Below are 14,711 nucleotides of genomic sequence, written 5' to 3'. Positions count from 1 at the left end.
TGTCATTGCTTGACCTGTTTTGGGTTTCTTAAAAATGCCTCACTGACTTAATCTGTCTCTCAGCAAGTCTTAAGTATCTTTATAGCCATATTTAGGTGTTGCCCAATTTTAAGCCACGATTATTTGGGAGTATGGAGCATTAGCAGGTAAAACTTCACTATCTTAAATTAATAGATAATAAACCTGTCTGATTTATATAAAAGTCAAATTCTATAGACTGAAAATGCAATTTTTCACTTTGTTCTTTGACGCACTCATTGTTAATAAGTAAAAGGTAAAGATGGCATACAGTACCAAATACTTTACAATCTCTTTATAATGAAAGATGAGATATCTGAGAAAAAAAAAAAAAAACTAAGTTTGTAAAGTGAAACTTTTATCTGGAGCTTGTGTTTTTATAAAGATATGGGTTGTGGTAAGAGTAAGAGCTTTATGCCCAATGGGACTTAATTCAAATCCTGGATCAGCCAATTAACAGATTCATGATCACGGTCAAGCAACTTAACTCTTACAACCTCAGTTTTCTCATTGGTAAATAAAAACCAAGCAATAAAACACTTTTCATAAAATCACAGAAGAGATCAAGACTAGGGTAATCTATTTCTATCCATACTTTCCACCTATGAGAGACTTGTTCATCTTATGCTCCATAGCTTTGGCACTGATAATCACTCCGTTTCTTTTAAATTTCTCTGCTCCTGGTTGCCTCAATACAATTTCCAGTTGAGGCTTCAAAACTGACTTATCCAAATACCTTTACTGATTGGCTATTAGTGCCACACATGTTGGGTCCTATAACAAGGGATGAGAGTACAAAAGGGGGAAAGACAAAGTCTTTTTTTTTTTTTTTTTTTTTTTTTAATTTCTAGAGGCATGTCTTATTTATTTATTTATTATTTGTTTGTTTGTTTGGTTTATACATGCACTGGGTACAGTCAGAAGCGCGGGAGGGTGAGAGAATTCACCAGAGCCAGAGCGGGGAGCAGAGCAGGCAGAAGGACCGAAGTACACTGCTGAGGGGAGCAGCGGGCGGCAGGAGAGGTCTGCGCGCCATGTGGGACCCTCCTCCGGTGGCCAGGGAGCAACCGGGGATCGAACTGGCTGCAGAGGCTGCAGGCAGCTTCGCAACCCAGCGCTCAACCGCTGCGCCACCGGGGAGGCCCGGGAAAGACAAAGTCTTAAACCAAGAAGCACCTCAAACTCTAGTAGTTCAATCACATGTGGTAATTCTCATATTATAGGATACATGGCTTTTTGAACTTCCATAAGTTTTCTAAACTTGATACATTAGACTTAAAATGACTTATGCTCCGAATTTTTCTCCCTTGTCAATGCTTTTCACATTTCTAGCTAAATAAATAAAAGTTCCTGAGGAGCTAATGACTTTTACTGCTCCAACTACCTTCTAGATCTGACTGTCTATAGATCAGAATAATTGTTATAATCTTTCCCTTCTGAAAAGAGATAGGCCCCTTAGCTCACAAGATCTATCATAGAAAACAAGGATGAGCCAAAGTAGCCACAGCTCTCATTGAGGTTTTGGATTAGAAGTATTAATAGTGAAACACATCTCTACAGTAAATTGAAGGAGTTTTGGTTTTTTTTTTAACTCTCTAAACAAACATTCATGCAACAGGAGGTAGACTATAAAATAATATAAGCAAGGAATTTTGTTATGAAAGACTTTACCATTTGAGCTTCTTCAACTCTTATCTGTAATCCCTGCTCTGCTGGCTCTTGAGGTGTTTTCCGAGAGCCAATTTTTCCCATTAAAGCAATATCCTTGAAGGAAGAAAATGAAACAATTAGAATAATGCCAATTTAAAAATCACTGAAGCATAGAATTCAGTGCAGCAAAATGCTAGTCAATATAATGCAGTGAATAAGGAACACATAAAAGAGAAAATGAACCAGTCAATATGATGCAGTAAATGAGAAATATAGAACAAAAGATACAATAAAAATACCTTGTCTATTTTTCCAATTTCATGGCTTTTCTAATTATTAACTTCTATAGATGTGTAATCAGATTTAATAAGATGGATAATTTTAAATCAAATACTGTAAAACACTACTATTAAATGACTGCATAAGGAAGATAAAATCAAAACTAAAATTTAATTTAATCAAAAGCAAGGAGTCTGAATGTACTTAACATTTTTACGGGTATAATTGTTAGTGTCATTTTTATCATTACAAATGTTAATTACTATGATATATTCTATGCAGTTGAAGAGGTAAAAAGATAGCACACCAGACTATTGAACAATAAATAGGACTAGAGACCCAGGTTCCGCCCAAACTATAAAGTCACAAATCAAACATCAATTGGCAAATTGTTTTGCTTCCCTTTACCTCAGTTTCATCATCCTTAACAATGGGCATTTTACTGCATGACTCTTTAAGGTCCCTTTTTCCATTCACCTCCAGTAATGCCAACAGTGAGATATGAGCATTTATTTTGCCTTAAAATTCTGCTTTTCTACTTTTTCTTTGTTTCATTAAAGAGATCCAACCAAGGCCAGTGACTTATTCTTAAGTCCTCTTAAATTAAAAAACTATTAAAACTGTACAAAATGTAAGAACAAATATTTTATAACTACACAATTGGCAATAGAAGACTATATTGACTGAACTAGTGGAAAGAAAAATGGTTAAGGGATAAATCACCTCAGATTTCTGCCTCACACAATTTCTAGCCCACAGCATAAGGAGGGGGAAACATGCAGGCCCTCGGTGCCTCACTTAGTTGAAGAGACAGGCATCAGCATGGAAACGATAAAGAGAGCAGAATTTGCAAGGCCTGGTACTGAGCGGTGGTAGCTACATATAGAATGACCCAGAAATCTGCATAGAACCATTAAACTTTGGCTGAATACCAATCTGCTCATGCAATGGTGAAACCCAAGAGACCAAAGAAAAAAAATGCCTCAATTTTATAAAATGGGAACAATAATAGTACACACCTCAGGTTTACTATGAGGCATAAATGAGAATATATTCAAACAAAATATCTCATTAATAATAAATAGTATTACTCACATTAAAATAAAAAGCAAAATAGGATGACCATTGTTACCATCATAATTTGACTTTATCCTGGAAATTCTAGCTATGAAATAGAAACAAAACATACGATAAATGATTTAACCAAATTACTATTATTTCAAGAGGATGTGATGATAGGCCTACAGCCCCCAAAAGTCCATTGTAAATCTATTAGAAATAGGTTGGGTAGGCAGAAAGTCAATTCACAAAATCTAAATCCAAAAAATGAGAAAAGAAAAAAAAAATCACGAAATATATAAAGTACAAAATAGTGTTAGGAAATGTTATTTAAAAAAACTACTGAGAAATAAAAATTGTCTTGAATCATAAATCTTGGATCTGGTACTAAGGGAGAGAAAAGAGAGAAAATTCTTAGAAGAAACTCAATGTAAGCATTTTGCCTAACAGGTATTGATTCTATCTCCCTGAGTCAAAAAATTATAAACAAGTAGTAAATTTCCACATCGTTTGCAGGTTCTAGCATAATGTTAAACAAATATTTTAAATACTTGAAAATTTATAAAGCCGTGAGCAGTCCAATTTCACAATCCTGGATACATTTCTCATGTGTCTCACAGCAGTTCCAACCCGGGGCATCTTAGTTAGAATCTAAAAATGTCAGAGCAGGAAAGATCTTGATGGAACATCAGCTCCTCCCCACCCCACCCCCCACTCTTCCTCAGGCATCCAGGCTGTGCCCCAAATGATGGTGGCAGATACTGGCCCAGAGAATGTTTCTAACATATACCCTTTCATGGCTTCGTCAGCCCCTATTCAAGGTGCACTGCCTTTAAATAACTATTACTATGAAGTTCAAGTTTCAGAAAGAAGGAAAGAAAAGACATTTTTATGGCCCTAAACAAATACTTGTCCACACAGGTTACCTTCTTGAAAAACTGCCCTGATTTGCATTGACTTTCTTTAATTTTCCCTGCAGGCAAAACCCTGCAGGCATTGGCCTGTAGAATCCTGCTTACAGGCACAAGAATGTGTCAGGGCTGCTTTGCATTCATTTTTAACCACATTTGAGTTTTAAAAAAATTAAACATTTTCTATGATTGTTCTGGATGGCTGGACTGAAGAATGTATTCAGTAAATTGTCACTTTAGAAAAACCTGATTAAAACAACAGAACTCAGTTGGCTCCCATCTAAATTTAAACATCAAAATTGTTACAGATACTATCTATTACTAAATATATAATGTATCTTTTCCACAGAGTCCTAACAAAATATGCCCTGTTATTTAAACAGGCTAAAAAACAAAATAGTTCCAGAATCACTGTTTCAAGTAATTTCCACTTTTTATATCACTCTTCTGGTAGGTGCCCTATAGCTTAAAACTATATGGGGCTTTTAGAAATAAATGCCTGACAGACCTCCCCGGTGGCCCAGCAGTTGAGTGCTGGGTAGCGAAGCTGCCCACAGCCTCTGCAGCGTTGGTTCGATCCCCGGCTGCTCCCCGGCCACCAGAGGAGGGTACCACATTCAAAGTGCCAGTTCAATCCCTGGCTGCTCCCGGCCACCGGAGGAGGGTCCCACATGGCGCACAGACCTATCCCTCCGCCCGCTGCTCCCCTCAGCAGTGTACTTTGGTCCTTCTGCCTGCTCTGCTCCCTGCTCTGGCTCTGGTGAATTCTCTCACCCTCCCGTACTTCTGACTGTACCCAGTGCTTGTATAAATAAATAAATAAATCTTTAAAAAAAAAAAAAAAAGAAAGAAAGAAATGCCTGAAACATTCATGGAAAGTATGTTTGATTCAGATTGTAGAAAACAGATACACTGAGAAAAATATTTCCAGAATATCACCAAGTCTATGTAGGGCAATACACTGTTTTTCACTCCTTAGATATTCATACCAGGGAAGGTAACACAAGATCCAGGTTTTTCCTTTCAGAAGTTTACACTCATTTTTCAAGTCACCATGTCTGCTCCTAGGTTATAGTATCTGCTGTGTCAGATAGGACGGTCCTTTGAATTTAGCACAAAGTCTTCAGTGAGTTATGATGCGACCAGCTACAGTGCTTCCTGGCTAGGAATTCAAGAGATATATAGAGCAAGATGCTTTTTTTTTTAAGAAGCTTACTATTTAGTTAGACAAAAATGACATACTAGAAATGCTTTTTTTTTAATGCAAACTGATACATGCAGTCAAACACAGGTTCCAAATTTAATATGAATTTCATTTTCATAGAGATCAGGAAAAAATATAAACATCAGAAAATGCTCCAGTTTCAATTGTGTCACTGAGAAACAAATTGGGGAAGAGTTGGGTTCTTGGGATAGGAAGTAGGAGAAGAGAGAAGAAAAATCAGTAGTTCTTTTTTCACATCTTAACATAAAGCCACCTGAAAATAATTATGTGCCTGTGTCAATACTGAAAGTTCTTATACCGCTTTTGTTTATTTAGTCAATGTAAATCTTTAAAACTAAGACTTTCAAAACACAAACTGAAGAAGGATAAAAACATATTTGTCTCAGTTTCTCTAATGACTTTAAAACTGAAAAACTCTCATTGATGTGCCTAAACCAGATACGTTCAACTCATCTTAAATGTTTTCTATTTAAACTCATGCAAAAAAAAAAAATATCTAAAATATTCCACTCCTGGATATTTACCCAAAGGACACAGAATCATTAATTCAAGAGGGCACCTGCACCCCTATGTTTATCACAGCACTATTTACCATAGCTAAGCTATGGAAACAACCCAAATGCCCCAAAATAGATGACTGGATCAAGAAGATGTGGTACATATACACAATGGAATACTATTCAGCAATCAAAAAAGATAAACTCATACAATTTGCAGCATCATGGATGGAGCTGGAAGGGATCATGCTCAGCGAAATAAGGCAGAAAGAAAAAGGAAAATAGCGGATGGTCTCACTCATAGCAGGAATTTAGAAAACCTAAATAAGGGGCCAGGAGAAAGACTAATTATAATGAAGTAAAAATCAAAATCAACAAGCAACTATAAGCCAGAGACACACTACGAGGGGGGGAGGGGGTAGGAGGGATTAGGGTCAAAATACGGAGGGTGGGAATTGTATGGGGAATATAACCAAGATAAAATCATACATTGTTCAAAAATGAAAAATGATGTAAAAAATATATAAAATAAAATATAAAAAAATTTAAATAGTAAATAACTAAAATAAAACTCAAATTAATACACAGCAAAACTATCCAAATACTCAGCAAAAATCGTTCGTGGTGCCATTCGCGGAAATCTGATGGTTCCCTCCTCAGGGAGTAGGGGAGCCTGTGCAATGAATAAGATATAGCAGAAATGAGAGTTTGGTTGTGTAATCAAAGATACTGCAGTTTCCATTTCACTCTCTGGCACTCGCTGTGAGGCAAGCCAGCTGCCACATCAGAGAGACACAAACCATTCTATGGAGAGCTCCACATGGGAAGGAAGTGAGGTTTCCAGTCAGCAGGCGGCGCAGAATTGCCCATCTGGTGACTGTGGCATCCAGCAAGGACACCCTCCAGTCCCATCCAAGTTTCAAGATAATGGCAGCCCCCAATGGGTCCTTGACCACAACCCCAGGAGAAACCTCAAGGCAGAATCACACAGCAAAGCTGTTCTTGGATTCGTGACCCACAGAGACTGTTTAATAATAAATTTTCTTTGTTTAAGCTGCTAGGTTGGGGGGTGATTTGTTACCCAAAAAATAACTTTAAAAAGGCTCTAGGGGTAAAACTTCAGAGCTTCTGCTATTTCATAGCATTTCTATAGAACTTAAGATCTCAAATGATATAACATTTATTTACATAATTATGTGTTTTCGTTCTTGTTATCGATTATTGTGTAGGTTGTCTTCACCATACTAAAAGATAAACATTGTTTAAGATATTCCATTAAGAAATGAAGTACTGTCTCCTAAATCTTTAAGCAAAACAAAAAGTTATGTGCATTAACAATATATATTCGGGAATACTTCTTTGTCTCATGTAATAACCTCATACATCAGGAAATATTATCAAGCCAACACTTCATTATACTTGTCAGTACATTTAAAAGACACATCCTTCACACCACTGCTACACTTGTGAAAAACACAGAATCACAGAGAATTCAAGAGCTTACTAAAGGAAGAACACGTGATAAACCCACTCCAAGAATATGATTCCTTGTCTCATATATTTTTTAAAGATTTATTTTATTTATTTTTGCATACAAGAGCTGGGGTACAGGCCAGTTACAGGGGGGTGGTGAGAGGATTCACCAGAGACACAGTGGGGAGCAGAACAGGCAGATCTACTGGAATACACTGCTGAGGGGAACAGGCGGCAAGTCAGGAGAGGTCTGCTGCACCATATGGGTTAGCTCCTTGACTAGGGATCAAACTCATGCTGCAGTGGCTGCTGATAGCTTTATAGTGCTGAGACTTAACCCCTTGTGTCATCGGGAGGACTACTTGTCCCATTATTAAGCAAAGTCAATGAAGGACATTCTATAAGTCCGCTCAGTAATACAAGTCTATAACTAATACCACCTAATCTATATTTATATTTTAGGCAATGTATATACCTGCTTTAATGAAGGTAAAGAATGACTAACTACATCCATAAAAGAGCATTAACAAAGAGCCTTCAGTAATTTCTTTTCCATACTGTATCCCAGCTCTTCCAAACTTTTCTCACATAGCTCTGAGAGTGGAAATAATAAACTTTTAGAGGAATCCATAAAAATATTCTTGAATCCAGAAGATGTGGTACATATACACCATGGAATATTACTCAGCATTCAAAAAAGATAAAAACATGCAATTTGCAGCAACATGGATGGCGCTGGAGGGGATCATGCTCAGCGAAATAAGCCAGAAAGAAAAAGAAAAATACTGGATGGTCTCACTCATAGCAGGAATCTAGAAAACTTAAATAAGGGACCAGGAAAATGAATAACTATAAGAAAGTGAAAATCAAAATCAACAAAAAAACTATGAACCAGAGACACTCTATGGGGGGTGGGGGTGGGGGCGGGGGGAGGGGAGGGATTGGGGTCAAAATAAGGGGGTTGCAATTGTATGGGGAGTATAAAAATAAGATTTATTTTAAAAAAAATTCAAGAACTAAGAAAAAAAATATTCTTGAATCCTTCTAAGTTCATCACTTAATAACATAAATAAATACGTCAATAAAAAAATTCTGTCCTCAGTAAGCATATTTTTATTTACAACATTTGACAAATATTTATAGACTTACTTAGTCCAAGAAACTATGCGGGGTGATGTGAGGGATAAAAAAAGCAAAAGATAAAAAATTTTGTCTCCAGGTTGTTTATGGTACTAGAAAAGAGATTTGGCATTCTTTTGATCCATGCTACTAAAAATAGAAAAATGAGTAAACTCAGTTCTGATCACTTAGGTGTTCACAACCTAGACAAACATATATATCTGTGTGTGTGTGTGTAAATAACAATAACACATGGTATAAGAGAAGTGGGGTATAAATTTGCACCACTCTGCTGACAGCCAGATTCTAATTAAAGAGGAAAATCACTGCTTTCTTTTTATTAGTTTATATGAAGCTGTAAGAACTTACACCACATTCTCTATATCCTTAATTTCCCTCTTTCCATTTTGGTAGTTACTGAAGCAAGGAAGTTAATCTCCGGATGTAAGGCAGGAACTTTGTGTTTCAAGTATTTCAATTAAGGTTCTCAGTATCAGAAACAAACCCTTTCATGGAGGAACCACTGAAAAGCTAGCACAACTCACAGAATCAGTGGGAGAGGCATCAGGGGAGTCACAGGTTCACAAAATGGGATTTCTGGGCTTCCTCATGACACAATGGCCAAAATGAATCCTTACCACCTCTTTCCTTAAGATATAGTGTTATGAGGAGGTTTTAAAAGTGCAGAGGAGGGCCTCCCCGGTGGCGCAGCGGTTGAGCGCTGGGTTGCGAAGCTGCCCGCGGCCTCTGCGGCACCAGTTCGATCCCCGGCTGCTTCCCAGCCACCGGAGGAGGGTCCCGCATGGCGCGCAGACCTCTCCTGCCGCCCGCTGCTCCCCTCAGCAGTGTACTTCGGTCCTTCTGCCTGTTCTGCTCCCCGCTCTGGCTCTGGTGAATTCTCTCACCCTCCCGCGCTTCTGACTGTACCCAGTGCATGTATAAACAAAACAAACAAACAAACAAATAAAGAAAGAAAGAAAACATGCCTCTATTAAAAAAAAAATATAAAAAAATAAAAATAAATAAAAAATAAAAGTGCAGAGGATTACTAGTGTGGTAGATCATATTAATGGTCTCAATTCTTCGCTTCTCACTCTATCCACACCTTTTGCTATATAACCTTTAAATTATCACATCAAGAGGCAAAGTGTACTTTCTACTGCTTCACCCTGGAGTCATCTATGTAACTTGCTTTGGCCATGAACATCTTGTCTGAAGATGGGCCTTCCTGGTGGCACAAGAGGTTAAGGCTCAACCTATAAAACTATCCACAGCCACTGCAGCACTACCCACATGGCGCAGCAGACCTCTCCTGACTCACCCACTGCTCTCCTCAGCAGTGTATTTCAGTCAATCTGCCTGTTCTGTTCCCCACTCTGTCTCTGGTGAATTCTCTCACCCCCTGCACCTCTGGTCTGTACCCCAGTTCTTATATACATAAAGAAATCTTTAAAAAAAATCTTGTCTGAAGTAATTGGCAAAATATATTAAAAAAAAGTTTTAGTTTGATAATAGAAATGAGAATTAATAATTTAGATTAACATTTGAGTCAACTTGTTAGTCCTGATAATTAATCATATAACTTATATTTCAAAGAAAAATAAACATTGACTATGTCATTGAGGGAATATAGTTTTGTGAGACTAAGATCTAAATTTTAGAGTAGAGACACAGATTTTCAAAATTTTCATTAGTTTCCCAAATCTGTTCATTTTCCAGCCCTTTTACTGGTCCAGGAGTTTTCTAAAAACAGAAAGCCAAGACTAGACAAATGCAAGATGGCCCCACCTGGTCTCAGCATCTCACACCCACTTTCAAGTAACAATGGCCAGTGTCCTCATGTTCCCTCTTTTGTTCAAAAGCAAAAAACAATATGATCACATAAAATTGCTGGCAGTCTTTCACAAAATAATGTAAATCAAAAGTCAGCACAGCACGAGAAACTAAAGAGAATATAAACAAATGGGACTGCATCAAATGAAAAGCTTCTGTGCTGCAAAGAAACCATCATTAAAATGAAAAGGCAGTCTACCTAATAGAAGATATTTAAAAGCTGTATATCAGGCAAAGGATTAAATATCCAAGACATATAAACAGTTCATACAACTCAACAACAAAGAACACATACAACCCAATTAAAAGTGGGCAGAGGATCTAAATAAGCATTTCACCAGGAAACAGTAAGTGTTGGGGAGGATGTGCAGGGAAGAAAAAAAAAACCCTCAGGGACTACTGGTAGGAATGTAAATTAGTGCAGTCACTGTGGAAAACAGTACGGAGATAACTCAAAAAATTAAATAGAAGTATCACATGACTCAATAACCCCATTTCTAACTATTTACCTGAAGAATATGAACAGGCCAAATTAAAGAGTAATGCACTGAGTGGTCCAAAGACCAGATCTTGGTTAATGACCAGTTTTTTTGTTTAGCTCATGATAATATTGGATCTTTACATATTTAAATGATGTTTTAAAATTTTAAAGAATAATGTTTCATGAACAGTGGAATTTACATGAAATTCAAATGTAAGTAGCCATTAAGGACATTCCAAATTTCATCAATAAATATCTGTAAAATTTGTCTTCTCCTAGATGTGCCTATAATTCTTGATTTTGCCTCCTTGTCCACAAAGATTAAACAATTTTCTATCTAGCCCTTGATATTGCAAGTTTGGTGACCCCTGAGGTAAATGACTGGTAACCACTAAGAAACCACCACTATGTGGGACAAATTCATACCCTAAAGAGGACCAAAGGATTGAATTTGTAACCCTGGAATACAATTAAGTGTTAGTATATATCAGAAAATAAATCAAGATATCTCCTTATGTAGAGTTACATGGATTACATTAATTTTCTCACTTTATTACACACTATGTTGTCTGAAAACAAGATAAATGGGATCGATTTTATTAAGAATTAAGCAATCACTCTACTCTTCACTTTAATTTGGTAAGATTTTTATTCATCAAAATAATATTTTACGGGGGGTTTGCAATTGTATGGGGAATATAAAAATAAAATTTATTATTTAAAAAAAAAATGCATATATTGTAAAAAATAAAAAATAAAAAAATAAAGACAAAGGGTTTCTTTTATACATAAAAAAATAATAATATTTTACAAGATTGATATCTGTGGGAAAAAAATCTACTTAATGACAATCAATTACTTAAATAATTTTTAATTCTTGAAGTATATCAATACTGTTGTCCAGTATCAGACCAGCATTTGTCTTCACATTTCCTAAGAACCCATTATCTAATTTCACTATCTTTGGTCCTAGTTCAAAGTATTTGAGGCCCTATTCACAATGCTGAGTCATTCACTGAGTAAGCCTGAAAGAATCTGTTAGAAAAATAAAAATCTAGAATAAGGACATCATATGCCTTCATCATAAAGACAGGAAAAGGTTCAAGAAAAAAGAAAGTTACTTCAAATTGACATGAAGACTATTCATACTCTATAAACTCAAGATATGATGACTCATATTAATCGCAGAAGAGGAAAGGAACACTGGAGAAATTAAAATGCCAGATTTTCTTTTTAAACTGCTGGAAATAGTTTAAGATGCAGAATGTTAAAATGAGTCTAGAAGAATTAATACAAAAAATATTTGTTTTGTACTTACACTTTTTTTCCCTTTTAAATCTTTGTTCTGAGTATCATTCAATTTATTTATTTAGATAAATGTATTTGTCAATTTATGTTTTATCATAATTGTTTATCTTTTTTTTTAAAAGATTTATTTATTTATTTATACAAGCACTGGGTACAGTCAGAAGCGCGGGAGGGTGAGAGAATTCACCAGAGCCGGAGCAGGGATCAGAACAGGCAGACTGACGAAATATACTGCTGAGGGGAGCAGCAGGTGGCAGGAGAGGTCTGCGCGCCATGTGGGACCCTCAACCAGTGTCTGGGGATCGAACTGGTGCTGCAGAGGCTGTGGGCAGCTTTGCAATCCAGTGCTCAACCGCTGCGCCACCAGGGAGGCCCCATAATTGTTTATCTTTATGGTATCATCCAAGGTGATATTTAGCTGTGATTCTTGCTTTTCCTGTCTTTATGTCAAAATCTTCTAGACCCACCACACAAGACAAGCAAGTTGTTTCACTGAGGAATGGGGGGAGGTGGTAGTGACAGTGACTACAATACACATCTTGCAGCAGTTAAAATAACTCACACATTCCTAAACCCATCCACAGGATAATGAAACCAAGTATTTAGTATGGATTTAGAAATTATTTAAGGGACAAGCTGATAAATGGAAAAGTATAATCTCCAGATTAATAGGAATAGATTACAGTCAACTATAAAATCATTATTCCCTGTGGATTAGAAAACAAAATTTTCTGATAACTCCAGTACCTGACTTGCCCATATTTCTGGGAGCATTGTTATTAAGGCTAATTAACTTTTGCCCAGATACCAACTACATATTTTCACTTAAATTAATGAGAATAAGGTGGGAGAACAATTATTTATCTCTGAAATATTTTACTCTCACATTTGTGTTGGTTCCAAATTCTGTTTTCTTTCTTTTTTTTAAGATTTATTTATTTATGCATACAAGAACTGGGTGTAGGCCAGAGGTGTGGGAGGGTGAGTGGAGTCACTAGAGAGAGTGGGGAGTAGAAGAGGCAGATCTACTGAAATACACTGCTGAGGGGAGCACCAAGTGAGACAGGAGAGGTCTGCTGCGCCATGTGGGTCAGCTCCCTGGTGGGGATGGAACTCTGATGCAGTGGCTGTGGATTGCTTCATAGCACTGAGACTTAACCCCTTGTACCACCAGGGAGGCCCCCAATTTCTGTTTTCTTAACATTATATTGTATTGTCTCAATAAAAAAGAGGAATTCTAAAAAGCATGTATAGAAACAATTCTCTTACATAAGCTTCCACCATAAGAAGACATTCCTGAAGGGGGCGGAGCAACATGGCGGTGAGGAGACGCTGCGAGTAAGATCTCCCATTAAAAAAAGTTAATAGGGAAGAAAAGCGGCAGGTCCCAGTGAGAACTGGGACACGGAAGATAAATGGGTGACTCCAGCAAACTACCTGAAGAAGAAAGTGGCCATAAAAGAGGACCAGAAGGGAGGAAAGTGCAGAACCCTGCTCCCCTACCCCGCCCACAGAGTCAGCACTCTCCGACCGGCAGAGAGGAGGAAAACAACAAACTAAAACGACCAACAAGAACAAACTACGCAGCAAGCGGGACTGGGAGTGGAAAGGAACTATTGCAGCCACCATACCCCTTGAACGGGAGCTGTGGAGAACCCTGCAGGATTCGCCGCGGAGGTGAGCAAACGGCTCCGGGCGCCATTGGAGAACAAAGAGACTCTGGAGGAGACCTGCACACAGCCCCCAGGCCGGCCAGTAAGCTTGTGTGGAAAAGCGGCGCGCTTGGCGCACTTGAAAAGCAAACACAGATCGGGATCACGGCTGCCCAGGTCCCCGCGCCTGCGACCTAGGCTTGGCTTGCTGGGAGACGCGCAGAGGCCCTCACTGAGGGGAAAGTCCCTCACTGAGTAAGCAGGAACCAGGCGCCCAGGCACGGGAGCGGGGTGCAAAAGGCGCCATTCCCACGCCACTGAACTGGGCTACAGCCCGCGCCCTGGACCTGAGGGCTTTGAACTGAGACCCGGGGCACGAAGTTCGGGGAGTGGGTTCTCCACGACGGTGGGGCACAAGGCAGACACAGCACCCCAAAGCCGTTGAGGTTTACCCTACCATTCTCGCTCTGTTCCCTGTCCCACGGGGTGGGGAGGGCGAAAAACAGCCCCCCAAGGACAATAGGAGAGATCTCTGGCGCCACCTAGTGACCAGAAAAAAAAAGTCACTAACACCCCATAGAACAGGGAAATTTCTTAAGACTGCTTGAAAAGGACAGAAGGCTCCCGGAGGAGACAGTGGCCAGCTGGGAAGTTAGCCCATGCCAGGCCCCTTCCGACCAGCAGTCTGAGCCCACAGAGGGAACAGGCACCCACGTCCAGGGCAGACCGGGCGCGCAGAAGAGTGTGCCTGAGAGCGGATGCTCAGGGACTGAGTCCCGCGTTGCGATTTTAGAACAGGGGCATTTCTTCAGTAAAGACTGCCTGAAACCAGCAGAAAGCTCCCTCAGAAGCCAGAGATGGCTCCTGGAGGAGCCAGAGGGGAGCGGAGAAGTTCACCCAAGATGCCGGCCAGTCCGAGCAACACAGTGTCCCAATGCATACGACAAATTAGAAAACAGACAGTAGGGAGTAGAAGAACCACACGCAACCTAGCAACTCCTCAGGAAAAAGCACACCACAAAAAGAAAACCACCCCCCAGATTGCAACGACAGTAACTTGGAAGAACTTCTGAGCCTTCCAGAAAGAGAATTTAAAATTGCCGTGATTAAAAAAATGACAGAACTCATAAAGGAAAACAATGATCAGAAGAAGGAAATTGAGTCCCTAAAGAGGGAAGCAAAAGAAACGCAGGAGATCAAAGAATT

General features: G+C 38.7%; 1 protein-coding gene across 1 annotated transcript in view; it reads right to left on the bottom strand.

The window, feature by feature from the left end:
• The window catches only part of TTC6 (tetratricopeptide repeat domain 6), a 138,199-nt gene that overhangs the window by 85,311 nt on the left and 38,177 nt on the right, over positions 1–14,711 (bottom strand). Inside the window, 1 exon segment of the mRNA XM_037503224.2 lies at positions 1,690–1,782. Within this exon segment, the coding sequence (XP_037359121.1) occupies positions 1,690–1,782 (93 nt within the window).

This window comes from Talpa occidentalis, unplaced genomic scaffold, assembly GCF_014898055.3.
Source record: "Talpa occidentalis isolate TD23 unplaced genomic scaffold, MPIMG_talOcc4v2.1 talOcc4.11, whole genome shotgun sequence".
NCBI classification, from domain to species: Eukaryota; Metazoa; Chordata; class Mammalia; order Eulipotyphla; family Talpidae; genus Talpa; species Talpa occidentalis.
The sequence above is the reverse complement of the archived record's forward strand: the minus strand, read 5'-3'. Positions and strand labels throughout refer to the sequence as shown.